The following is a 27,615-nucleotide window of genomic DNA, read 5'->3' on the forward strand; positions in this document are numbered from 1 at the left end:
TTCCTTCCTTCCTTCCTTCCTTCCTTCCTTTCCCTTCCCTTCCCTTCCCTTCCCTTCCCTTCCCTTCCCTTCCCTTCCCTTCCCTTCCCTTCCCTTCCCTTCCATCCCTCCCCTCTTTCTCACAGACAGAAACCCAAACAGACAGAAGCACAAAAATGGATTTCCGTAGACTTCCTTTAAATGCATGGTTATGTTCATTTCAGATTTGGTAATTTCACACCAAGTTCTGTCATCCAGCTAAGCAAGAACAGAGTCCAATTCCTGACTTTAAGGTTTAAAGTTTGAAGGGTATTGTCTCAGCCTCATGTAACCTTGCCGACTGTAAGACTAAATAGGCAGACCTATCTGCATACCTCCTACAGAGAGAATGTAAAGATAATTCTGCTCTGCTGATAACCCTGTTTTGTCAACCCATCACCTCTTAATGATACATTTTCACATCTGCTCAAGAGCCAATTTGCTCACATCTGCTTTCATCTTAAGTCACACAACAGCCGGTTTAACTCCTCAACCCAGCACCTTTCAGCGTTTGGGAAATGAACCTGGTGCCCATAACATCCTCCCTCACCCAAAGTGGGTATTGTAGAGCAACACATCTGGAGAACACCTGACTCAAGAAGAGTGCTTTACAGATTAGGAATGTAAAAATGTTCTTTGTCTTTGGGAGGGAGATTAAGAATATTTTTGAAGACATGGTTATTCCTTATACTTTTTCTTTCCTGTTGGAGAAGTTGCTCTCTGAGCTTACACCAAATGTTTATATCTTATTTTGGAATATTTCTACTATGCCTTGATCTACGCGTATGTGTTCTGTTCCAGCCTGCTACCGGCCCTGCAGAAAAGGCAGGGACAACCCCTTTTACAAGAAGGCAAGAGGCTGGAATTAAGCCTGCCAAATGTATTAATACAAAAACAAACGGAACAAGACACGAACCAAGAAACAGGAGCTTTTCAAGCGGTTGCCTTCAGCAAACCAGCCCTCCCACGCATTCCCCTTTTATACAGTTCAGGGTGTGGCTTCTCTCTGCCTCCTTCCGAGGTGCCCCATTGCCTTCCTCTGTTTACTCCTGATTGACTGCCTCCTGCGTCGGGCGTCCTTGAACAGGGCCAGCTGTGGGTCATCTTCATCCACGCTGTCAGGCTCACACAGCTGGGTCTCCGTCGTGACCAGGTGGGAGGGGCCTGGCTGAGGGCTCTCATCAGCAAGATCTTCAACCCCCTCAGCAACCTCTTCAACACCCCCCTCCTCCTCCTCTGAGTCGTCCGACCCAACTACCGAACCCACAGGCTGACCCTGAATCACAACAGTATGTGCTCTCCAATTGAAGAGAATATATGCTCAGGGTTGAACTGTGGAGTGCTTGGTGCTCTGAGCTTGGTTGTTTGCTCACAGACGTTTCATTACCCAATTAGATAACATCTTCAGTAATGGTGAGTGTGGGGTTTGGTCCCTGTTGATATACAGCAACTTGCCCCGTTTTGGTGGAGGTGTGGTTTTCTCTTTGACAGTTTTTTGATTATGCTATTGTTTTCTGCTTGATTGTTTGTCTGATATTAATCCTTGCTGCTGGAGAGACAATAAAAAAACTAAGAAGGAAACAAAAAGGCCAGAACACATCCTCTCTAGTAGCAAAATACTCAGATAAGCATGGACTGACACCAGACAAATGATAAGCTAGAAAAACAATACCCTAATCAATGAACTATCAGGAACAATACTCTAATCAAGGAATTCCCTTTATATAAACAGGGAGAAAACTCCACAACAGACTCACACTGATGTTACCTAGTGAGGTAACAAAGTGTCTACAAGCAAACATCCAACCTCAGAGAACACAAGAACTCCATAGTTAGCTACTCTAAGTTTCTTAAACTTATTAGATTAAATATGCATACTCGTCATACTTTGCTACTTGAATGTTTGAACCGGCTTCATCAAAAACACTCTATGAAGGAGATGAAAATGTTGTTTCTGAGTAAACAGTTCAGACCCTTTGCTAAAAAGATGGAAAGGATCCCATCAAAACCTAAGCCTTTTCACCTCCATCAGTGCTGGTGGGATGGATTTACAACAGCACCCTAGCCAACTATGTTCATTTGAAGAAAATATTTGAAGTGGCAAAAAATGTGGGATACCTTTCCCCAACCTTGTACTCTCGTATGACCTGGATTTCTGGACGCTAAAGACAGCACCAAGTTGGGGAAGACAGGTTCAATGAAGAAGTGTAGATACCTTTTTCACCCTGCCAAAAATATTTGGGTTGAATCTCCCAAATTCTTTTAATCGCTGCGGGGCCGAAGGGGGGTGGGTGGGGAAACTGCAAACCTTTTTTTTCCCTCCCCCTCAGGATAAAATGGGGAACAGCATTTGGAATTCTTCTCTGAAGAAAAAAAAAAGGGACAGAGTAGTTTAGCTCTCCTATTAACAAGGGAGAAAATTGCTGAAGTTTCAGAAAATATATGCAAATAAACCTTTGACTGTCTTCCAGGATTTTTCTGGTCTTTCCCCCATCTCCATTTAAGGTTTGTGGGAGAGGTGCGTCCTAACCTCTTTGATCCGAGGTGCTGTTAACGTTAGAAAAATGTGTGTTAATGACATATCAAAGAGGCAGCTTGATGCAGTGGTTAAGGCACCAGACAAGAAACCAGGAGACCCTGAGTTCTAATTTCACCTTTCGCACAAAGCCAGCTGGGCGGCCATCAGCCAGATACTTTTTCTCAGCCCTAGGAAGGAGGCAAAGGCAAACCATTTCTGAAAAACCTGGCCAAGAAAACGGCAGGGACTCGTCCAGGCAGTTGCCAGAAGTCAACACTGCCTTGAAGGTACACACCTGCCTCAGTGACACTTCTAACATCTTAGGTTTTTAAACCCACTGAAATCTGGAGCTTCTCACTGTTTTCTCAGCAAACAGACAAGAAGAACTTTCCCCCATCCTCCCTCTTATCCCCTTTGCCACCGGCGATCACCTCTATATCTCTACTGAGAGAGGGAGAAACTTTGTATGGATCGACCCAACAGAATTCCAAACATGCTTATTTGTTCTCCTTCAGCAATAGAAACTAGGCCTCATTGTCAGAAAGGAGTATCTGAGACTGCACCCTTAATACATGTTGACTATGTTCAGGTTTGCTTTCCCTAAGTGGGGTTTGTAGAAGGAACCACAACTGGATGGTTCACACAAAAGGCTAACCCCTAAACCACTGCTAAGCAGCTTTAACTGCTGGGTTCCTCAACAGTGTTAAGAAAGTCATGAACATAAATCACAGGAGGCTACGCATGACATCTCAACCCAGCTATTCTCTTTTCCTCGTTTTCTTTTTTCTTTTTAGCTTTTTCTTTAAAAAAAAAAGTGTGAGTTTTCAGAACGCAAGTAGCCCGTTGACCTATAATCACAACTAAGTCCAAAATTTCTGTTGCTAAACGAGACCGTTGTTAAATGAGTTTTGTCCCGTTTTATGACTTTTCTTGCCACGGTTGTTAAGTGAATCGCTGCAGTTGTTAAGTTAGTAAAGTGGTTGCTAAGTGAATCAGTGTTGACTTTAGAAAAAGCCGGCATAGTCATACTCCAATTTGTATCAAAGCTGGAGCTATGGAGGTGGTCAACAGTATTAAGTATCTGGGGGTACAGATAACTAACAATCTGATTTGGTCTCTTCATCAATCTTCTTTAGTGAAGAGTGAGGGGGTGACATGATAGCAGTGTTCCAATATCTCAGGGGCTGCCACAAAGAAGAGGGAGTCAAGCTATTCTCCAAAGCACCTGAAAGCAGGACAAGAAGCAATGGATGGAAACTAGTCAAGGAGAGGAGCAACCTAGAACTAAGGAGAAACTTCCTGACAGTTAGAACAATTAACCAGTGGAACAACCTGCCTCCAGAAGTGGTGAATGCTCCAACACTGGAAGTTTTTAAGAAGAGACTGGACAGCCATTTGCCTGAAATGGTATAGGGTTTCCTGCCACCGCCTCCTCCTCCTCCTCCTCCTCCTCCTCCTCCTCCTCCTCCTCCTCATTATTATTATTATTATTATTATTATTATTATTATTATTATTATTATTATTATGTGTGAAAACCAGCGTCTGCATTTCCTGCATCAGATGAGGAGAGCACATCTTTCTTTCTCCTTCTGTCCTGGCTACTTTTTACAGAGGCACGATTGAGAGTGTTTTAACAAACTGCATCACTTTTTGGTTTAGTGGTAGCAGAGCCACAGATAGAAGGTCCATACAGAAGGTGAGAAGATTATAGGAAGTTTACTTCCCATTATTCAGGATTCTGCTTGCAAGCACTATATGCTTAGAGCTCGAAGCATTGTTAGGGACCCCATGCACCCACCTCATGCTCCAGGTTCCAAAATATTTCCAGCAGGACTACTAGATTCTGTAACAACTTTGTTCCTCATACCATCCGTCTTGTAAATTCGCAGGATTTTTTCCCCCTCTCACCATGTATATCAGGGGTTCCCAACTGGGGGTGCGAGACAATATTCCAGGGGGTGCAAAAACTTCAGTTTTCAAAATTATAGTGTATATGCATAATTCGTTGCTGTTATTTCCAACTTTTGTAAAGGGTGCGAGGATATATTAGAAGCATTCTAGGGGTCCGGGGTATAGAAAAGGGGTTGGGAGCCGCTGATGTACATGCATACATCCGAACTAGACTGTGTTGTTTCTCTGTGTCATAAATGTACGTGTATGTGGGTATATGCATAATTTTTTGTCATGTTTATGTAGTGTATATTGGAGGTGATTACCCTTTGAGAGCTGAATGCAAGGAAATTTCAGTTTAATGTATGCTGATTAGTAAACATTTAAAGTGACAATAAAGCTATTCTATTCTATTCTATTCTATTCTATTCTATTCTATTCTATTCTATTCTATTCTATTCCATTCTATTCTATTCTAGATCCCCAATTGACTTTGCTTGTCAGAAGCTCACAAAAGATGATCATATGATCCTGGGACACTGCTTCAGGAAATAAGTTGACTCCCTCTTCTTTTGGCACCCCCTTAGATATCGGAACACTGCTATGATGTCCCCTCCAGTCCTTCTTTTCTCTAGATTAGCCAAATCCAAATCCTGCAGCTGTTCTTGTTTTAGTCTCCTGGCCTTTAATCATTTTAGTTGCTCTTCTCTGCACTTTTTCCAAAGTCTCAACATCTTTTCTTAATGTGGTGACCAAAACTGGGTGCAGTATTCCAGGTGTGGTCTTACTAAGGATTTATAAAGCAGTACTGAGTTAGGATGCTGAGCCTGTCGATCAGAAGGTTGGCAGTTTGGCGGGTCGAATCCCGAGTGCCACGTAACAGAGTGAGCGCCTGTTACTCGTCCCAGCTTCTGCCAACCTAGCAGTTCGAAATGCAAGTAGAAAAATAGGGACCACTACGGTGGGAAGGTAACAGCATTCCGTGCGCCTTTGGCGTCCAGTCATGCTGGCCACATGACCACAGAGACGTCCTGTGGATGACTCCACAAAGCGCTGGCTCTTCGGCTTTGAAACGGAGATGAGCACCGGCCCCTAGAGTCGGAAACGACTAGCACGCATGTGCGGGGGAACCTTTAACTTTACCTTTACTAATACTTTACGTGATTTTGATTCTATGCCTCTGTTCATACAATCCAGGATTGTATTAGCTTTTTTGGCTGCTGCCATACCCTGCTGGCTCATATTTTAGTGATTGCCCACTTGGACTCCAAGGTCCGTCTCAAAGTTACTGGTTTTGAGCCAGGTTTCACCTAATCCGTACTTGTACCTTTGGGTTTTTCTGCCTAAGTGAAAAACCTTGCTTTTCTTCATATTAAACTTCATTTTGTTGGCTAGGGCCCATTGTGCAAGTTTATCAAGATCTTTTTGGATCCTGAGCTTGTGCCAGAATTTGTGCCTGATGTGAGAACTCTGGATGGATTTGTTGATTTGTTCTTTTAATCTGTCTGTTTTCTTGGTTGCCCACATTATTCTCAGGAGTTTTCTGCAACACTAAAGTTCAAAAAGCAACTGCTCAATATTTCTTCTGTTCTGTTTCTTTAGAGTCCACTAAATCAAGTTATAGAATGCTACGTAGGGGAAAGCTTATAAGCTTGTAAGCTTTGACACCAAACTATACACCACTGCCACCTTCTACCCCACACATGAAAGAAAACAAAATCCCATCCTGACAAAACAAATGTGATAAAACTTACCTAATCTATTTTACTGTATCTTTTTTTTCTGCTGGCACCAGCTGTCTGAATCCAGCCATGTTTATTGAGTATTTATGGACATTTTTTAATGGCTTGGCATTTTTACAATCCTTATCTCATTTACTAGCTCACAACAACCCTGGGAGGTAGGTAGACTGATGACTTCCTAGCAGACAATTGGGTTTAAGTGAACGAGCTAAGAAAGGATCATTAAGCAGTTTGGGAATTAAAAGTGCCAGGTCAACATTAAGTAATATTGTTATAGGAAAGTAGCCTTAATTGGAAGATGCAGCCTCTGTTTTATATAGGCAAAGCAAGAATTAAGCTACAGTAGAAAATAACAAATAATATTCTACTTTAAAAAAAAAGCCAAGAGGAAATGTAAAGATTTATTTATTATTTTATTTAGCATATGGCAGGCATATCATACATGGACTAACAATATAAATTAGCATTTCAACTAGATTAGTAGAACCCAATAAAATATAAATGTCAAAAAGATATGTGTTCAGATATCAATGTCTAGGCCATCTAACCACTGAAGTGCAGCATTATTTATATTAAAAAATATATCAGATACCAGGAATGGTATATGCCCTCAGCTTGCAAACAGTGAGGAGGCAATCTACAGTTTGACATGAGACCGGCAGTCACACTGAGGGGAAGTGGTGGGATTCAGCCAGTTCGCACCACTTCGGCAGAACCAGTAACTACTGTAATATTTTGTTGCCCAGGCCCAGAATGGACTTCCGGAAGCGGCATCCACATAGAGAACCGGTTGTTCACATATTTCAATCCCACCACTGGGAAGATACTATGCGCCATTTATATAGAAAGTCCCGGCAGACGCCATGTGAGGCACGAATCCTATTCAGGATTGTCCATTGCTGACGTGATAGTTCAAAGCCTGGCACCTTTTTTTGTGGAGTCATTTATATGTCTTCCTATAACTGGGCGTTATAGGCAGTTTAAAAGATTAAAATGGCTCTTTAGCCTTGAAAAGATACTAGTAAGTACTTAGATGGGAGACTACCAGAAATTCCAGGGCTGTTGAGGAGACTAAGTCAAACAACAAACAAAAAACGTATCTGAACAAAACTATGGGAAATTATTTCCGCCCCTCACCCCCCACCCACCACCCACCCCCAAAAAATCTACAAGGATCTCTGCTCAAGGGAATCTTTAACTTCCTTTCCTGACTGGAATGAAACATCAGTTTCAGTCAACTGGGTGAGGATACAAAAACGCCTTTGGATATGTGAAGAGACTAGAGAAGGGACCTCAGGATAACAAGCTGAATTAAGGGTGTGCTTTGTCATTTGTATCAGTTAGGTGTGTGTGCACCTTCAGTCTTTTCTGGTAGATCAGCAATGTGTGGGATGGTGAGTACAGACAGTCCTTGACTTACGACCACAATTGAGCCCAACATTTCTGCTGCAATGCAAGGCAGTTGCTAAGTGAGTTTTGCCCCATTTTATGACTTTGGTGGCCTCAATTGTTAAGTGAATCACTGCATTTGCTAAGTCAGTAACATAGTTGTTAAATGAATCTATGACACTGAGCTGTCACAAATAAGAACCCATTGCCAAGCAAGACAGTGGTTAAGTGAATTTTGATTATCTGACCGCAGGAATGCTGCATCGGTCATAAGTAATGAAAAAGTCAGATTTTGCAGTGCCGCGGTAACTTTGAATGGTCGCTAAATGGATGGATGTAAGTTGAGGACTACTCATCCACTTCCCAGCTCTTTTCTCAACTTGGTGCCTTCCAGATGTGTTAGGCCAAACAGGATATCTCTTTTTGGGTTCAGAGGGATGGGAGGCCATTGTAGACCCCTTCATATGGAGAAGAATAACACTGGCTAGCACTGATGATGTTACCCAGTTTGGTAATGAAATGTCTGCAAGAAAAATAACAAGTTCAGAGAACATCAAGGACCCCAGTCAGTACTAATTGGGGGAAGGTAGCCATTAGTCAAGGTAGGACATCAACCCCATGGCTGCTGTTGAAATTGACATTTTGCCTCCAGAAGGGGAATGCTACTTGGTGGAGAAATATTGGCACCACCATTCAAAGGGTATCATGCAGGACTCTGTCCAGCTGTGGGCTTATTTTACAATTAGTAACCCAGGCAGGAACCCTGAGAGACTTTCAGGGAAGGATTATATTATCTGGCCCCTTGTAAACCTCTGCTTGAGTTTAGCAAGTGCCTAATAAAAACTGCACCACCTCATTCCTCCCCTTTTGCACACCCCCACAACCACAGGGGCATGCTGCCGAGTTTTCCAGAAGAAGAGATGGTACGAAGTTTGCACACTGCAGTTGGTGCCTGATTTCCATTAATTCCGTCCCTAAAAACTCTTGTCTGTCTTGTTTTAAGAGTAAAGGCAACATAAGGATGACTCCTCTGTCTCTTAAACATGGAGCTGTATTATAACCTGCCTTGGTGATTGTTCTGATTTTAATGATTTCAGTCTCTGTGCAGTAAAGCAATAAGAACCTGCTTTGGGGTTTTGTAGGACCATGTCTATCTAGAAATAATACTAATACAATATTATTAAATTACTAATTCCCTCCTACATCTTTGGGGAGAATTTGATTGTCAAAAGTTCCAAATCCAGGTAGAACTATCTGGTGGACTATGTGTAAATAGTAGTGGTGGTGATGATGATGATGATGATGATGATGATAATAATAAGGAGGAGGAGGAGAGAGGAGGAAGAGGAGGAGGAAGAGGAGGAGGTCAAATCCAATCTAAACATCTGGCTGTCTGTGTGACCAGCCATAGTTCAGCTAGTCATCGACGTACAATCATTTATTTAGTAACTGTTCAAAGTTACAACGGCAGTGAAAAAAATAACTTATGACTAGTCCTCACGCTTATGATCACCGCAGCATCCCCATGGTAACATGATCAAAATTCAGGCCCTTGGCAACCAGTGCATAATCACAACGGTTGCAGTGTGCCAGGGTCACGTGATCCCTATTTCTGACCTTCCCAGCCAGATTTAAACAAGCAAAGTCAATGGGGAAAGCTGGATTTGCTTAATGACCATGTGATTCATTGAACAGTTGCTTAACATCTGTGGCATAAAGGTCATAAACTTGGACACAACTCATTAACAATTGCCTTGCTCAGCAATGAAAATTCTTGTCCTTATTGCGGTCGTAGGTCAAGGACTACCTGTACTTGGGAAAGACCCAATAGGTGGACGAAAATGCCCAGTCCAGTCTAAGCATCTGGCTAGACTGTGTGATCAACAATATAATAATAATAATAATAATAATAATAATAATAATAATAATAATAATAATAATAACAATAACAACAGTCCTTTATTTCTACTGATCAAGTTGGAATTGGTCTCCCTGGCGTTTCTGAGATCTCCATTCTTAGAACATGGACTAGATTTACAAACATGCAAATCCTCAAACAATTCACCTCATTTCAGCCTAGCCCAGGGGTAGGCAACCTCGGCTCTTTTATGACTCATGGAATTCTGGGAGTTGAAGTCCATGAGTCATAAAAGAGCCGAGGTTGCCTACCCCTGGCCTAGCCTAACACTGTGCAAAGACACTAATCAAAAGGGAACCAGGCTGAGAAACTATGAAATGTCTGAGATAGTAGAAAATACCATTTTTAAGAGCGTTTTCTTAGAAAGCTTTGCAACTATAAAACTAATCTTCAGAATAAAATCTGTCTGTCTGCATTTTAGTGTCCAGGTACCGTAGAAAAATGGAATTCCCTGTGTGCAGCCCTCTTCAATCTTCCTTCACCTGTTGCCTTTTAAATGTATTGGATTCCCACAGTCCTTCTGCTAGTTTTGCAAACTAGATTCCCATTTATTTCTCCAAAAGATAAGCATTTACAGCCAAAGCGGTTGTGGGGCAGGGAAAGGATGTCCATGGGTTACCTGGATGCCTGAGGGCCCTAAGCCGTAGCTTCACACCATGACTAAGGTTCTCCTAGTGCCCTCCCAGGGTGATCTTATCTGTCCAAGATGGGGCTGCCCATCAGAATTTTTATTTGTTCAAAACCTGTAGGGCCTGAAGTTTCTCTTCATCCGGTCAGCTTTAGGATCTTTCCTTTCCTTCTGATGGTTAGCAACTGCTACAGTTATTATTTTAAACCACTGTTCCTTGGAGTTGACTTGACCTAAATTGTGTTGTCTGCTGCTTCTGTGTAATGAGGAGCTCAGTTCTCAATGAATCTGCCTGATGGGGATTTTGGAGTTTAAAATTCAGGTGTTTTGCGGGGTATGGTCAAAACAGTTAAATAAAACCCTCAAGGTGGCAGCTGTGACCTTGCAATTATTGCTCAGCCTCACACATGACAAACAGATGAAGCTTCAATCGCAACATCAAAGCCACTATTTTCTTTGCTTCTCTCTCTTTTTAAATCATCTCTGCAGACATTTACATAGTCCCAGTACATTTAAATAGTCCCACCATTATTGCAAAAAAATAAATAAAATGTGTGTGTGTGTGTGTAAGGGTGCGCATGTTAGATTTTTAGAAATAGATGGTCCCTTTCACCCAGAGCTGGAGCAGAGCAATAACAGCAACTCAATTATAGTGTGGTGAAGATTTCAGAACCGCTAAAAAAACTTTCTTTCAAACTGAAATTCTCTCTCTGAAGATTTATTTCTTCTGTTGAAGGTGTAGATCAGGGGTGTCAAACTGCCGGCCCGCGGGCTGGATGCGTCATGCCGAAATCGCGCCCACCCCATTGCCGGCAATGGAAAAAAAGTTGTGGTATGTCACGACACATCGCATGACGTTGCAAGTTGGACACCCCTGGTGTAGTTTTTGACTTACAACCATTCATTTAGCAACCATTTGAAGTTACAGTGGCAATGAAAAAAAGAGACTTACAACTGGTCCTCATACTTAACAATCATTGTAGCATCCCCACAGATACGTAATTAAAATTCAGCCACCTGCATGTATTTACAATAGTTGGAGCATTCCAGCTTCATATAATTCCCATTTATAACTGTTCCAGCTAGTTTCTGCCACGTCAAGTCAATGGGGGAACCTGTGTACACTTAATGACCCATGATTCACTTAACAACTGCAGTGATTTGCCTAACAATCATGGCAAAAAAAGGTTGTAAAGTCAGGCACAACTCATTAAATCAGCCTTGCTTAGCAATGGAAATCCTGGTTCCATTTATGGTCATAAGTGGAGGACCATCTATATTGAGGGGAGGGGGAAAGAGTTTAAATGGTGGGCAGACCCCCCCCCCATAATTGATGCCCCACCCACCCCTTTTTATGTGGATTGGCACATGTCAAAAAAAAGGGCAAAATAACAGCTTCCACCTTGATTTTCTGATTCCTCCCCGCCCTGTACATCACCCCTGGGTAGCAAAAGATGCTATTGTGCAATGACAGCGTGTGTGAGGTAGTGTGCTTTTGGAAAGAAACCAGGTCAGCTGTACAGGTAGCCCTTGACTCATGATCACAGCTGAGAACAGAATTTCTGTTGGTAAGCAAGGCAGTTGTTAAGTGAGTCACGTCCAATTTTATGACTTTTTTTTGCTATGGTTCTTAAGCAAACTACTGCAGTTAAGTGAATTGCGCGGTCATTAAGCAAATCCGGCTTCCCCGTTGACTTTGGTGGTCAGAAGCTGGCCTGAGAAGATCACACACGAGGATGGGATGCTACCAAAATCCTTAATATTTCCTGGTTGCCAAGTACCTGAATTTTGTTCACATGACCATGGGCACGTTCTGTGGATTGTAAGTGTGAGGACTGGGATGTAAATCACTTTTTCCCAGTGCCGTTGTCATTTTAAAAGGTGACTAGACAAGTGGTTGTAAGTCGAGAACTACCTGTAGTTTGCACATGTAGCTTAGGAACTGGTTCTGCATATATGTTTTTTTCTTAGGTGGCTGTGTGCCTTTCTCTGCTGCTGCTCCTGTGCATGTCTGTCTGTCTCCACTAAAGAAAACGGAGGCATCACAAGGTACAGGCACGCTTGAGCCTTGCACACATGGCTGCTCGGGGAGTGGGGGGGGAGAGGTTGCCCACCCAGCTGGAGATGCTCGTGCAGGCATCTTGCTGCATCAGCTCATGGCCTCTGACGCCTTCCCTCGCTCCTTCGATCCTCTTTATGAGACTTCATCCAGCCAAGCCAGGCCTATAAATCCCAATGCTGGGAAAATAACCCTCCCTTCTTCCTTGAGGCCTCAGAACTGCACCAGATGATGCCAACTTCTGTCTCATGCTGCTAGGCCTTTGTCTGTTGACCTGGGGAGAATTGAAAACAAAATCTTGGTTTTGTCTTGGCATGGTGTGAACCTCTTTGTCCATGTCTTCTGAAGGAGAGCAACCAGGGGCTTCAAGCTGTTTGGGACGGTACTTTAGCCAGTACCTTGTTCTTAACTATTGACCAACTCTGGGTAAAGTTGAGGTCCAGAACATCTGTACACCCCCCTCCCCCACTGTCCAGACCCAGTCTGCTCATTTACTCATCCCTCGTTGCAGCCATAAAACGTGTTAATCCATTAGTGCCAGCAACTCTTTGTTATGTTTCCAACCTTACGTTGCTTAGAGAGCCACCCAAATTTAAAGAGTTTTAAGGTGAACACCTACAGAGTTACACATGCCCATGTTGCACCAAACAGGAATATCTTAGCAACTGCATTTCTACATGTTTTGCTCCAGGGAGTTGCAATTGGCTGCCTCTGTAAACAAGATTGGGTGAACAGACTACATTTGCCTTCATGTCAGATACAAGATTAATCTGGCTTAATACTTAATAGAATAACAGAATTTGAAGGGACCTTGGTGGTCATCTAGTCCAACTCTCTGCTCAGGCAGGAAGCCCTATGCCATTTCAGACAAATGGTTCTCCAATCTCTTGAAAACGTCCAGTGCTGGAGCATTCACAGCTTCTGGAGTCAGGTTGTTCCACTGATTAATTGTTCTGACTGTCAGAAAATTTCTCCTTAGTTCTAGATTGCTTCTTCTGATTAGTTTCCATCCATTCCTTCTTGTCCTGCCTTCGGGTGCTTTGCAGAAGAGCTTGACTCCCTCTCCTTTGTGGCAACCCCTGAGATATTGGAACACTGCTATCATGTCATCCTTAGTCCTTTTCATTAAACTAGACATACCAAATACTTCTCAACCCCCGCACCCCCTTAACTGCTTCTTTTACCATAGCTACCCAGTTTGGCTAAGTCTATTTCATTTCTCTCAATCCCTCCACCCTTCCTCCTGGATGTCTAATCTTATGCATCCTACCTATTAATTTCTAAATGCAAGCACAACCATATTTATTTATGGGTCTCCAGGATGAGCTAAGGAGCATAATGCAACCTGTTCATACCCATTAAAGTTTTGACTCAAGAGAAGCAGCAGCTATTTGGAAGTCAGTGGCTTTAATGGTGCTCAAGAAGGCCATTTAGCTGAGTCCTGCAGCCAGCAACTGGATCCAGGCCTTTTCTGCTCATTCCTAAGTTTGCAGGGTAAACACAAACTAGTCAGGTCCTTGGGTGAATTTACTCTGTTACCCTCAAGTATCTATTTGTTTTGAAGCGTTTTCGCCTTGCCTTTCTTAACTATTTTATCCAGGCAGATTACAATAAAGCTCAGCAATTTGGTCTCCTTCCAATCCAATGGCCAGCAAAACTGTAAAACAGGGACCAAATGCCTTCACTTGGACACGGTGTAAAGACAATGACGTCAGGGACCACGGTGCCATAAGAGGAACTGCTTTCCTGGGATTAGCCCAAGGCCCGCTGTTACCGCAGAATGGTGGTTGGGAGGGGGAGGAGATATTAAGAAGATCAACATGGCCTGTGTGGAAAGAGAATCCCTTTTGAGCCAAATTTCCCTAGGATCAGATGAGTTGAAAAGCTTCAGAAGGACTGAGGCCGTCATGTTTTTATTCCACCTGTTGTGGATCCCAGTTTAATTAGTACTGCTGGCTGGGTTGAAGAACCTGGGTAAGATGTTGTGTCTGAAGCCCTTCCAACCTGTACCAACCCTCATCCCTTCTCCACACTTTCCCCCTGGATGGTCTTCACCCAGTGCTTTGCACCTGGTTTCTTTGATTAACTGGCCGGCTGAAAGTGCTACTCATATCTACCTAAACCAGGGGTCGACAACCTTGGCTCTTTTATGACTCGTGGACTTCAACTCCCAGAATTCCTGAGCCAGCCACACTGAGGGGAAAGGGAGAGGTTTCCAAGCTGAGCCATGCTGGCTCAGGAATTCTGGGAGTTGAAGTCCACGAGTCATAAAAGAGCCAAGGTTGCCTACCCCTGGTCTAAACTTTCCATTGCTAAGCAAGACAGTTGTTAAGTGAGTTATGTCCCCATTTACCTCAGTTGTTAAGTGAATCACTGCAGTTGTTAAGTGAATCGTGTGGTTGTTAAGTGAGTCTGGCTTCCCCCATTAACTTTGCTTGTCAGAAGCCAGCCAAGAAGGTTAGAAATGATGATCACATGACCTGGGACACGGCAACCGGCATAAATATATGCCAGTTGTGAAGCGGCCAAATTTGGGTCACGTGAGCACAGTGATGCTGCAGCGGTCTTAATGGTATGAAAAACAGTCATCAGTCAATTTTTCTAGTGCCATTGTAATTTTGAGCAGTCCCTAAACAAATGGTTTATAAATTTGAGCGTTACCTGTGCTTGCAAACGAGGGTGCAAAATAGATCGACCAAAACTATCTCTTCAGACTTCTAGAGCAGGGGTCCCCAACCCCCCCACCCCCCGGTCCATGAACTAGTACCGGGCCGCGGCATGCCAGCAACCAGTCCGCACAAACAAGCAAAGCCCCATTCATGGGATGCAGGCAGCACACAAAACCACGTACACACCGGTCCGTGGAAAAGCCTCTCTCCACGGAACCAGTCCCTGGTGCCCAAAAGGTTGAGGACCTCTATTCTAGAGCTCTTTTATTCAGATTCAGAATATATATATTTTTAAAAATTAAGTTAACCCTGCTCCTTCCCCTTCTACCAGCAGCTTGGTCAGTGCTGCAAATCCAGCTGTCCTTAAAGTTGTAGTGGCGGGAGCAAAATCATACCCTCTCGTACCCATTTCTGGAAGGCTGGCTTCAGCTGCCCCCACGAATTGCCGAAGAATTTTCAGCTGCAGGGGCGGGCGGAGAAAAAGGCACGAAAAACCCCAACCACCTTTGAAATCCAGGCTGATGCCTTCACTCCTGGCAAGAGGAAAAAAAAAATATGCAGTTTGCTCTCTAAGACAACACCGGAGAGCTTTTCCATGAAAACACCTTGACTCACCCCCTCCTTCACCCTCCCTCCTGACCCAGCATCACTGTTTCCGAATACCAAGAGACCTTTTTTTCTTCTTTCCTTACCTCATGGCAAAGGCGCCGGGATGACTCTCTTTTTAGGAAAGGAATTCCCTAACCCAACAAGCCTTCTCTCTCTGCCCTGCCTGTCCAGCAGACATGTATTCAGAAGCACTGCCAGATGTTTCTGACGGGCACCTCTGGGCCATTCCTGAGTTCACTGCCACATCTCAGACAGGACTTTTTCACACCTAGCCTAACCCTCAGAAAGTCTCCTCCAGTCCCCCACCCCCATAGCCTGAACATAAGACACCCTTAGTCTTAAAGTGCTCGCTCTCTGTCATGGCAGCTGGCCTTCCAGTGAAATGCACCTCAGAGACGAGCGGTCAGGGGTGGGGGTGGGTTCTTGCTTAGTAAAGCAAGGTTCAGAAAACTATGGAAGGCCGTCAAAGGCTTCAGTTTCACGTTGCTGCAGTACAGGTAGTCCTCGACTTACAATCATTTGCTTAGTGACTGTTCGAAGTTACAATGGCACTTCTGACCAGTCCTCGCACTTATGACCCTCACGGTATCTCCACAGTCACATGATCAAAGTTTAGACACTTCGCCACCGGCATGTATTTACGGCACTTGCAGCAAGCCAGGGCTTCTGACAAGCTTCTGACAAGCTAGCTTCTGACAAGCAAAGTCGGTGGGGGAAGCCAGATTTGCTTAACGACCGCACGATTCATTTAACAACTGCAGTGACTCGCTTAACAACCATGGCGAAAAGGTTGTAAAATCGTGCGTGACTCACTTAACAACAGCTTTGCTTAGCAACAGGAGATGCGATGGTAAATCAGGGATTCCCTGTACAGCGTTACCTTTTGGAGGGATTATTTAAGAGACTTTGTTCTTCCATTTTCTCATCTTTTCACGTTACTTTTGCACATTTGCGATCAACCAACCTCAGTGTGACTGTGACCCATCTATAAAATGACATTATTGGCTATTGTAGTCAATCACGGTCTAGGTTTGCATCCTAAACTCACCAAAATGATCTGGGTTCACCCAGAGGGCAAAGCGACACAGAACCACACAGTCAAGGCTAACTCTATTATTGTGTTGTGTGAATGGATCTGCTAAGACTTATTTGATCTAGTGAAGGGAGTTGGATGAACATAGCCATAGAATACAGCACTATCACATTGAGTAGACTTAATTAGGAGCTTAAAGAATTTTGAACCAGGAACTGGCTGCAGGATTTAGATCATCTCGAGGCCCCAAACACACACACACACACACACACACACACACACACACAAATATTTTAAAATATTCCTTGACACTTCTCTCTCACCAAGTGGAAGAAAGAGGTCTTTTGAAAAAGGAATGTTGGCGCAGGGATGGGGGTTAGATTCCAGAAGAAAAAATGTGTACAAACTAACATCAAATTCTGCAGGCACTGCATTAATCCATCAAAGTGACAAAGAAAAGGACTTGACTTGAAAACAGTTTCATTTGACAAAAGCATAAGGCGATGGGCCTTGAACCCTTAGCCCCAGAGGATGAATTGAGAAGTACACATGCAGGAGTATGCATTAAACCTACTGTTTTTGCAGGTCCATTATAAGCCTAGGGGTGGCATTGAGACAACATACTAACCTTAGTTCATTATTTGTGGTTTACAAATACTTCTCAGTTTATGACCACAATTGAGACTGGAAAATTCAGCATCAAGCAGTGTTGTCATTAAGTAAGACATCACATGACTGCACCCAATTTTACGACCTTTTTTGATATGGTCATTAAGTGAGACCGACTCGTGGCCTTCTGCTGGCTTCCACATTGCACGTTGGAAGCCAGCTGAGAAAGTTGCAATAATGTGACCGTGGGACCATTTATCACAATAAAGTCACCAGAGGGTGCCATGATGGCCGTAAGTGCAAGGAGTCACTTTCTGTAACTTGTAAGTCACTTTTTCCAATGCCTTTGTAACTTGAAGCGGTCGCTAAATGAGTTGTCGTAAGTTGAGGACTACCTGTATTCTGTTTTGCAAACTCCCCCACTCAACATAGCATGTGAAACCAGAGCAGACTCATTCAGAATAAGCAAGTCTGGAGCAAACGCAGCCAGTAAACCCAAGGTTGCAGAGGTGGGAGCATTGAAAAATGAATGTCATCCATCTTGTCTATGGAGATTCCATGTTGTCCAGGTCAAGGTTGTCCCAAAAGATGTTTTCTCAAAAGGCAACTGGACTTTCTTTGCTTTTGCTTGAAGATGTTTTGCTTTTCGTCCAAAAAGCTTCTTCAGTTCTCCTTCAAGCAAAAATAAAGAAAAAGCTTCTGGGAGGAGAAGCAAAATGTCTTCAAGCAAAAAAACAATGAAAGTCCAGTTGCCTTTTGTGAAAAAGCAACTTTGGGTCAACAACCTTAGAAATCTGACCCCAGCCTAAGACCTCTCCTTAGGCTACTGGACAGAGTTCCTTATTTGTGAATTCTCTGCCTTTAAGGGTCCATGCTAAGCCACGAGAATCAGTCAAAGAGTCAGTTAGTAGAGTCCAGAATAGTAAAACAAATAAACGAGTGGAATCTTTTCAAGGTGCTAATCAGGATAGAGATTTAAAATGTTTTCCAACTTTGAAAAGGAAGAGATACCCTTCGTGGGTGCAGTCATCCCTTCGTTCTCTTTCTCACACACATCAAAGTCCAACTCCTAGGGAGAAAGGAGGAGGCCACTGAATCGGAGAAACAGATTTCCCTATAAAAGAGATGCGCAAGAATTTACAAGTAAATTTCACGCTATTTCTCACGAATTCAGAGATGGAAGTTTCCCATCGCTCTACAAAGGTTAACCAGCTCACCAGTACAAGAAAGTCAGAGTCACACCCAACAATAGTTTCATGCATCGTCCCAGTCTATGAGTCATTATCACTGACTGTCTCTCCTGCGGTTTACAGAGATGGTAGTCCCATATGTACAGGTGGATGTTTTGGAAAAGTTGGTTTGTAGCCACCGGCTTTCTAACAGCCATCCTTGGCCTCTGTTCTTTTTTTTGTCTTTGCAGACGGCGTGTGTCAGATTATAGTGGTGTTACTGACTCTGTATGAGGGACTCTGGGCTGCACCTAGTCCCAGACTGAAGCCCACAGACCCTCGGATGGAGTTTGATTCTGTTATTGCCTTGACCAGAAGCCTGCTAACTGACACCAAGACCCTCTCCAACCACTTTGTAAGTCCAGCAGTCTTCCCTATTAGAGTCCATTGGATATTATTGTTATTACTGTATTATTATTGTGCAAAGAAACAGAAAAATAAATAAATAAATAAATAAATAGATGATCTTGTTGTCAGGTCATGCAAGATTCCATAAACTGATTATAAACACCAACACGGTGGCAAAAATGATTCACTGGAACATCTGTAAAAATTATCATGTACCAGTTATGAAAAAAATGATGGAAACATAAAGTTGAAAAAGTAGTAAAGAAAATGAACAGGTTAAAATATTGTGGGATTTCTGAATATAGACTGATAGTCTTGGGTCATAACATACCAGATCATTTTATTATTTAGTGTATGGCAATTGCAAAGAGCAGCTTTACTTGGAATGGCTTACATCCTGCAACCATACATCTAACACCATCAAACAACATCTACCTTTCAAGGTCCTTGGGTAGATAAAAATGCCAAATTCAGTGTAAACATCTGGCTGACTGTGCAACCAAGCATAAGAAAGAAAGCCACCTTCTGCAAAGGCATTGTTCACAGAGCAGTAGAAAGATAAACACAGCTTGTTAAGATAGGGTAGTTTTTCTCAACCTTAGTAACTTTAAGGTAGGGTTAAAGGTTGAGAAACACTTATAGAAAGGCTTCAGGGTGTGTGGCTGGAATTCTTTCAATATTTACTTCTGTGTAACAAATACCCTGTGTCTATGTGTTCTTGTGTGTGCACAACAAAACCCAGAGCAGGGTGCATATATTCTTGGGTCACATGACCAGGAAGTAGATGGGCTTAGAATGGAGCAGTTGGCAACATTCTGAGCCACTGCCCAGCTGCCTCTCCTATAGGGATGCATTAGTGCAGGCATCTTCAAACTTGGCCCTTTTAATGACTTGTGGACTTCAACTCCCAGAATTCCTCAGCTAGCATGCCTGGCTGAGGAATTCTGGGAGTTGAAGTCCACAAGTCATAAAAGAGCCAAGTTTGAAGACCCCTGCATTAGTGAAACATTTTCTTGGTTGTTTTTCTCTGCTGCCTGCAGCCTTACTCGGCCCACTTTTGCTGGTTTTTCCCATCATACCAAATTTGGTGCCATTCTCTTCATTTTCCAGAGACTTGTCCTACCGATGGACCAACGGGCGGAATAAGCAGAAAACTACTCTGAGCTTCTAATAAAAATCAGTTATCTTAGACTTGGAGGACATTTGGGTTGTTGTTTTGATTATGCTAAGTTAGTCCTCCTTTTAAAAGTAAGGTCAGCTTTCCTTGCCTTCACAATTCTCTCTCTTTGTGTTCCCTGTGCAGAAGAAACATTTTCCAGCAGATGGTGAACACAAGCTTGAAACACTGCCAGTTTTATCAATGAATGCTGTAGAACTTGCCAACATCCAGGTAAAAACAGCCTCCATTTTTTTTCGTGGTGCCACTTTAAGATGGCATCATAGCTTCTTTCCAAAAGCCGGTCTTTTCCAGTCTTATGCCCTCTGAGTGGGCTGAATGAAGTAGTGTAGTCCAAAATATCTAGAGAATGTCAGTTTGGAGAAGGCTCATCTTCTGTCTGATTGGAATATAGTGATTCTATGAAAATAGTGACTTTCTCACCATGGTCCCCTTCAGATATGTTGGACAATGGCTCTGGTTATGTTCCAGGTTCATGGGAATTATATTCCAACATAATCTGGAGGACAACAAGCTCTGGAAAGCATTTGTAAGAAGCCCAATTGGTGGTGATTTCAGATGCTTGACAGCAGCCTTCTCCAACTAGACACTGTACAGATATATGAACTTTAACTCCCAACATCCCTCAAACAGCATAACTATTGCTGAGAATTCTGGCAGTTGAACCAGGCCGGGGAAGGCTGCTTCATCCTCATTCCACTTTTCTTTTCCTTTTGGTGACTTTTCCCCATTTTCTCTGGAGACTCATATCAAATCAGTTGCTGTCCCATGTCCCCAGCGTCTCAGTTTCTCTGTTGCGAGGCAAGGATGGGGCCGCAGCATCATTCTCCTTCCTAATTTCTGTATGGTTTTCCCTTCCTCCAGGTTTCTGCAGGTCTAGTCCGGTATGCCTCCGATTTGCAAAGCTACCAGCGGCATTTTGAGTGGCTGAAAAAGGCAGCAACATGGCTGCGGCCCATGGAGCATGATATTGGCACAGTGCACACTCGGCTTGAACGCCTTGTTAGAAGATTGGAACACGTGGTAAGGTTGAAATGAGTAGGCTGAGAACAGTAATATCTGCGCTGCAAACCTTGAGGCAGCCACCAGGCGGCAGCAAAGTATTCTGATATTCTGTGTCTCTTTGCTGCCATCTAGTGATTTCCTGCATCTTTGCATTCCAAATATGGTAGTTCCAAATTAGCAGCTGTATGATCATTGGGGACAGTTGTCTAAATTGAGTTTGTTAGTCTTCCTGTGGATAATTCATCTCACACTTGTCCTTTTCTCTCCAGATGACGAAGCTCAACGTCACACGATCCAATGATACTTTGCCAACCCTCCCGACCCATGGGACCCACTGGTCTATTGTCCAGGCTGGACATGCCATTGTCCACTCATTTCATCTTTATTTAGACTGGGCAGCCCGAGTGCTGGTCTTGATCCGGAAGAAATTGTGAAAAACCAAGAAACAAAACTGTCCAGGATGTTTTGGAGATGTTCTTCACCGACCAGGAACTCTTATCTGGAAATCCCCTATGGAGGGGGGCTCAAAGAAGGAAGGAAAGGCTATGAGACTAGATTCCTCTTTTAACGGTTGCAGTGGAGAGGGAAGAGAGAAGATTTGCCTACCCACTCATAACTTTTCTACATTGTGGGGATGTTGTGGAACAGGAGACGGCTTTCTCGATTCCCTCAGAACGATCACCTTATCTTCTCCCTGCAGGCTTGGAAAAATAATTGGGGAAAGCATGCTACCCCCTTTTTTCAAGGAAAATTTTAAACCCTCCTGCTCCCCATTGATAGAATACAACTCATTCGGACATGTGCATTGATCTGTGTCAAGTAGAGGGGGGATCCCTCTTGGCGGGTACCACTTACGAATCTTGCAGTATTATCCATAATGGTGATGGAATCCCTGTTTCAGACACAACTTGTGGGCCTGTTGATCTTGCCTGCAAGGACACACAACCTATGTTGCCCTCCCAGTTTATGCTGGGGAGAGCAGTGTGGGGGAGGAGCTATGCCACATAAGTCTAGGCTGATCTGTACCCTGGTGCCCTTTAGATGGGCAGGTCCATGTTGGTTGGGATTTGTGGAACTTCTATTCTCAACATAAGTGGAGGAAATGAGGTTAGGGGTAGTTTTCCATGGAAAGTCACTGCAATAGCAATGGCACTTAGACTTATATACCGCTTCACAGTGCTTTACACCATGTTCTAAACCAGAGTTCCCAACCATTCCGGGGTGGATGTGGGAGAGAGGGGGGCTGGTTCCGTGTGAGTGGCCGGCAAGCACACGCATGCAGTTCCATTTGCATGAGCGGTGGGCACGTGCCCCCACCACTTGCACGAATGGATCGCACGCACACACGCACACCTGATGCTTGCGCAAGTCGGGATAAGTGCACAGACACTCACCTGCCGCTTCCATGGCCCGGTTCTAAACAGCTCACACCCCAGGGGTTGCTCTAAGCAGTTTACAGAGTCAGCGTGCTGCCCCCCGCCCCCCCCCCCCAACAGTCTGGGTCCTCATTTTACCAACTTCGGAAGGATGGAAGCCTGAGTCAATTTTTAAGCTGGTCAGGATCAAACTGCTATCAGTCGGCAGAGTTAGCCTGCAATATTGCATTCTAACCAATGCGCTACCAGCACTCCTGCATAAGAACCTGCATAAAGGCATACTCCTGGATACCTCGAAAGATTTAGAAATTCTGGAGCATAAAGGAAGGAAAGGTATATCTTGAAATGAGGAAGTGCGCCCCTTATGGGGAGGCTGGACCTTCTCAACCTGCCATCCTCTTTTCACTAATAGACCCCAACTGGTTTCTCTGTATCCATTACAGGATATCCAATTCAGGTCAAAACCTGTAGCCACTAATCAACAAAGAATTAATATCTTCAGCAAGGCCAGCACAGGATGTGCTACAATGAAGCCTGTTACTAGTTACCATTTTGATCCTATTAACCTTAAAAGAAAGCTCCTCGCACAAAATTAATAGAGCAGCTGCAAGGTTGTTGGCAAAAAAAAAAAAAATTTTTTTTTTGAGAGTGGAGGACTAATTTACAAATATAAATCCATTAAGAAAAAGCACAAGATGGACAGGCATTGCTCTGTTTCTCTCAGACCTGCATTTACCAAAAGAAAATATATATTTTTTCTTTAGTAAAGGAACTATACTATTATTCATATGCACGTTGATGGAGATTCAGTTAACTGCACAAGCAATTAAAATGGAAAGAGTTTAAACAGATCAGGGGGGAAAAACTTATAAGGGAATTTTTAAGCATTTGGCTCACTTTCCTCCTAATGAGATATTTGTTAGTATATAAAATTCCATCTCAGAGTTTTTCTCTTTTCGTTTTAGCAACTTCTAAAAATACCCTACACACATAAATATGGAGAAACACGTGCGTTCTTCTTTTCTTGCTTCAAAGGAATTTACCTGAGAATGAAAAAAGTGAAGTTGAGGTTATAGGAAATTATGCTCCAGTTTCCAAATAAAAACCTTGATAAATAAATGAATTCCTGCTTTCCTTTAGCAGCAGCGCCCCCTGCTGGATGAATTGTGTTTCTGTCAAGCCAGTCAGCATTTAACTTCCAGAAAATTAACTGGGCCATACAGTGTAAGAAGGACCAAATATAATTGCTTCAACTTCAGAAAAAAATTAAAAATCGCAATAATATCCCACACTACACAGTTGAATTCAAACCGTATCATGCAACACAGAAATAAGAACAGAAGTCTAATCCTTCCTTCCAGGATGATATTATATTTTTAAGCCGCCCTGAGTCTTCGGAGAAGGGCGGGATATAAATGGAATAAAAATAAAAATAAAATAAAATAAAATAGGGTTTTCTTGTTTAATATTCTTTAATGCAAGAATAGGCACCTGTGGCCTCCAAATATTGCTGGATTCCAACTGCCATCATCCCCTGAGCAGTATAGCCACTGATTGGGGATAGTAGTGGTTGTTCTCCATCAACATTTGGTTCCCTAATACTGTATGAAATTGTTATTAACCCTTCTCTTTTTTCCAGTAAACCTATACTTCATAATCCCTAATATTTATAAAGTCGTTAGAATTCACCCTTGTAAGTTATTATTTTTTATTTATCTGTTCCCAGTCTGGGTCATTTTATTAATTATTGTTTTTGTTATTGTGGTTATTATTATATTAATATTATTAATAATGTTATTTTATTTTGAGTATTTTCCAAGTATTTATTGACCTGCTTCTCTCTTTTTCCCTCCAACTTTTCCTTTTTGTAATAATTTTTTTTTTTTCAAAAGATGGGGAAAATTACATTTGGAATAAAACTTCACAAAGGTCTAAACGAAAGAGTCTTGTCTTTCCTGTCGGTGGGAGGAGAGAACATCGTTCAGTTATTAGAAATGTAATTGATTCATTTAAAATAACGGCTGTACAGGCAGTCCTTGACTTGCCACCTTTCATTCCGGGACTGTTCAAACTTACAACGACACTGGAAAAAGTGACTGGACAGCCATTTGCCTGAAATGGTATAAGGTTTCCTGCCTGAGCAGGGGGTTGGACTAGATGACCTCCAAGGTCCCTTCCAACTTTATTATTATTATTATTATTATTATTATTATTATTATTATTATTATTATTATTATTATTATTATTATTATTATTATTATTATTACTTATGACCATTTCCCACATTTATGACCATTAAATCATCCCCATGGTCATGTGATCAAAGTTCACTTGGCAACTGGGGTCATGTCATCTTTTGTGACCCTCTGACAAGCAAGTTCAATGGGGAAGCCAGATTCACTTAGCCACCGTGTTATTAACTTAACAACTGCAGTAACTCACTTAACAACTGTGGCAAGAAAGCTTGTAAAAAGGGGCAAAATTCACTTAACAATTGTCTTGCTTAGCAACAGAAATTTTGGGCTCAATCTGTGGTCATAAGCTGAGGCCTACCTTCAGTCAATGGATAGAATAGCTGCCAGTTCACTGATCTTGTTCATCGGATTGTCTTGCAAGACATCTGGGTCACTTCCAATTTGTACAGCCTTTTTTGTACTTGCCCTTAACAGTGGCATAGAAATAGGCCCGCGACATCTTTTTTCCCTCGTGTCCCTGTGATGCTCCTTCATCTTCCTCTCTAACCCAGTGAGACAGGCCTAATTCATCCTTAGCTAGAACATGATTAAAAGTAGAGTTTCCCCTCATATTTGGATTCTTCTTCATGGAAACCTGGAAGTGGGTAACATCTGTTAGGCATACCCACACATTATCTGGAAGTTGAGATTGCAAGGGACGGGGACAGAGGCAACAAAGGCAAAAGAGAGACCGTCCAGGTCAGGGGTAGGCAACCTTGGCTCTTTTATGACTCGTGGACTTCAACTCCCAGAATTCCTGAGCCAGCATGGCTCAGCACGGAAACCTCTCCATTTCTCCTCAGCATAGCTGGCTCAGGAATCCTGGGAGTTGAAGTCCACGAGTCATAAAAGAGCCAAGGTTGCCTACCCCTGGTCCAGGTGGTTAGCAACTTCCATTGCTAGTATTGTGTAGCATTTTGCCAGCTCAAGCATGGCTAGACAACCCTTCAACTTAGCAATGAAGAAAGGCGGACAGCCACAGCCTCCACCCACTTGATATCCTTCACCTATAACCAAAGCCCACCTATAACCATCACTCCAGCTAGCTTGGAATGTCCAGGTAGCCCTTGCCTTACAACAGTTATTTAGTGGCCATTCAAAGTTACAACGGCACTAAAGGACTTATGACCATATTTCACACTTAACAACCATTGCAGCATCCTCATGGTCATGTGATCAAAATTCAGATGCTTGGCAACTGACTCATATTTATGACCGTTGCAGTGTGTCCTGGCATCATGTGATCACTTTTTTGTAACCTTCTGACAAGCAAAGTCAATGAGGAAACCAGATTCACTTAGCAGCCGTGTAATTGTTAAGGCAATAACTTAACAAATATCTCACTCAGCAACAGAAATTTTGGGCTCAATTGTGGTCATACGTCAGGGACTACCTGTATAGGGGTGTTCTCTAAAGTGGAGAACAACTGGTTTGACCAGATCCTGATCTGTTATGATCTGATAAGAGATCAGGCTCAATTCTGGCATCCCTTACCAGCCACTTGCCCTATGCACCCTGTCCTTGATCCTTCACCATTGACTGTGGCAACCTTGATCGATGGGTGGGAAACTTATTTATTTATTTATTTAATGGGACTTATATGCCGCCCTATCTCCCGAAGGACTCAGGGCGGCTAACAACAGTAAAATACAAGTAAAAATACAAATATTAAAAATTAAACTATATCTATAGCCCCAACTACAACCAATAAAACCTTAAAACCATATTAAAAACCCCTTATCATTAGTCCAGGTTGGCCTGTTGGAAAAGAAATGTCTTAAGGTCATGACGAAAGGACAGGAGGTCTGGGGTCATCCGGAGCTCCAGGGGAAGTTGATTCCACAGGGCAGGTGCCCCCACAAAGAAGGCCCTCCCCCTGGGGGTCGCCAGCCAACATTGTCTGGCCGACGGCACCCTGAGGAGGCCCTCTCTGTCTGAGCACACAGGGCGATGGGAAGTCGTTCCTGGCAGCAGACGGTCCTGCAGGTATCCCAGGCCTAAGCCATGTAGGGCTTTATAGGTAAGAACCAGCACCTTAAAGATCCTGCAGGATCTTTCAGGAACATTGCTGGGACACTGATGGGGCTAACTTGTACTTTTCCAAATGGAATGGCAGAGAAACATCTCCCTTCTACATTTTGGTTCCTCTTAAGTGGCCTACAACATCCTTGGCAGCCACAGTAGGGGAAGCAGAAAGCTTAAGAAGCTGCTAGACGGTATCCCATTCCAATTTGCAAAGACAAGATGGGCAATCAATCTGCCATGCTCTTACAGTCCTTTCTTTTGATCTGGGGAAACTGCAGTCAAGTGGACCGATTCCTTAACTAAATGCCGACTATAAACTATTTACTACAATTTTAACAGAACATTTCAGAAAGTGTACTTCTGAAATAATACGTACAGACTGAACTGGTTACATTCCTAAGAGGAAAATGAAGGGCAACAGTAGATTTATAATAAATGGACCACAGTAGAATATGTCAACAATAAAAAGTAGGAAGAGTAGTAGTAATAATATTTTTCAGTGCAGAAAACCTGGAGTTACCTTTCTTATTAGCATTTTTAAACAAAATGCATCCAGGAGCAGGATGTAAAACTTGGGGTGGAGGGCACATATGAACAGCAAACAGCAAAGAGGGCACTCAATACAGCAGTTTCCACAATTTTTCCAAGAAGCAAAAACATCAGGCCAAGGTATCCTCTTTCTCATTTGTAATTGCTTTAGGTATTTCGGTGGACATGATTTAGTGAAACAGATAAATATTTGGGAATAAAATTCAGGGAGAGGATCATAAGTTGAAATAATGAGAATGACTTTGGTAGACAGGGGGAAGATCTGCAGCCTAGACAGATGTCTGATAAATATCATTTGAATCCAAAGAAAGCACGTCAGAAGCAATCTTCCCTAGTCTTTGGGGTGGTAAAAGTAAAGGAGGGGAGAAGTACTTTTAGACTTGTGTAGTGTATGCTCTTAAAGCATACACGGAAATGTCAGCACAGCAGGGGGCTGGACAGCTCCAGGCTATAACCGCTTTTGGTGGGAAAGCCTGAATAGAGCAAGTCGTTGACAGCCCCGGGGCATGGTCAGCTCTGGCGGGAAGCCAGGGTTTAAATCCATTGGCTGCCTGCACTGGCGGGAAGCCCAGGTTTGAATCTATTGGTC

General features: G+C 43.0%; 2 protein-coding genes across 2 annotated transcripts in view; both read left to right on the plus strand.

Annotated features, from left to right (window-relative positions):
- The window catches only part of RPL28 (ribosomal protein L28), a 532,136-nt gene that overhangs the window by 472,801 nt on the left and 31,720 nt on the right, over positions 1-27,615 (plus strand). The window lies entirely within an intron of this gene.
- IL11 (interleukin 11) lies at positions 18,399-21,276 on the plus strand (the record flags this gene model as incomplete). Its single annotated transcript, XM_083376442.1, is given in 6 exon segments — positions 18,399-18,422; positions 18,424-18,476; positions 18,478-18,667; positions 19,964-20,050; positions 20,702-20,860; positions 21,112-21,276. Coding segments are annotated over 6 exon segments (678 nt in total).

Source organism: Vipera ursinii (assembly GCF_947247035.1).
Source record: "Vipera ursinii genome assembly, chromosome: Z".
In the NCBI taxonomy this organism is placed as follows: Eukaryota; Metazoa; Chordata; class Lepidosauria; order Squamata; family Viperidae; genus Vipera; species Vipera ursinii.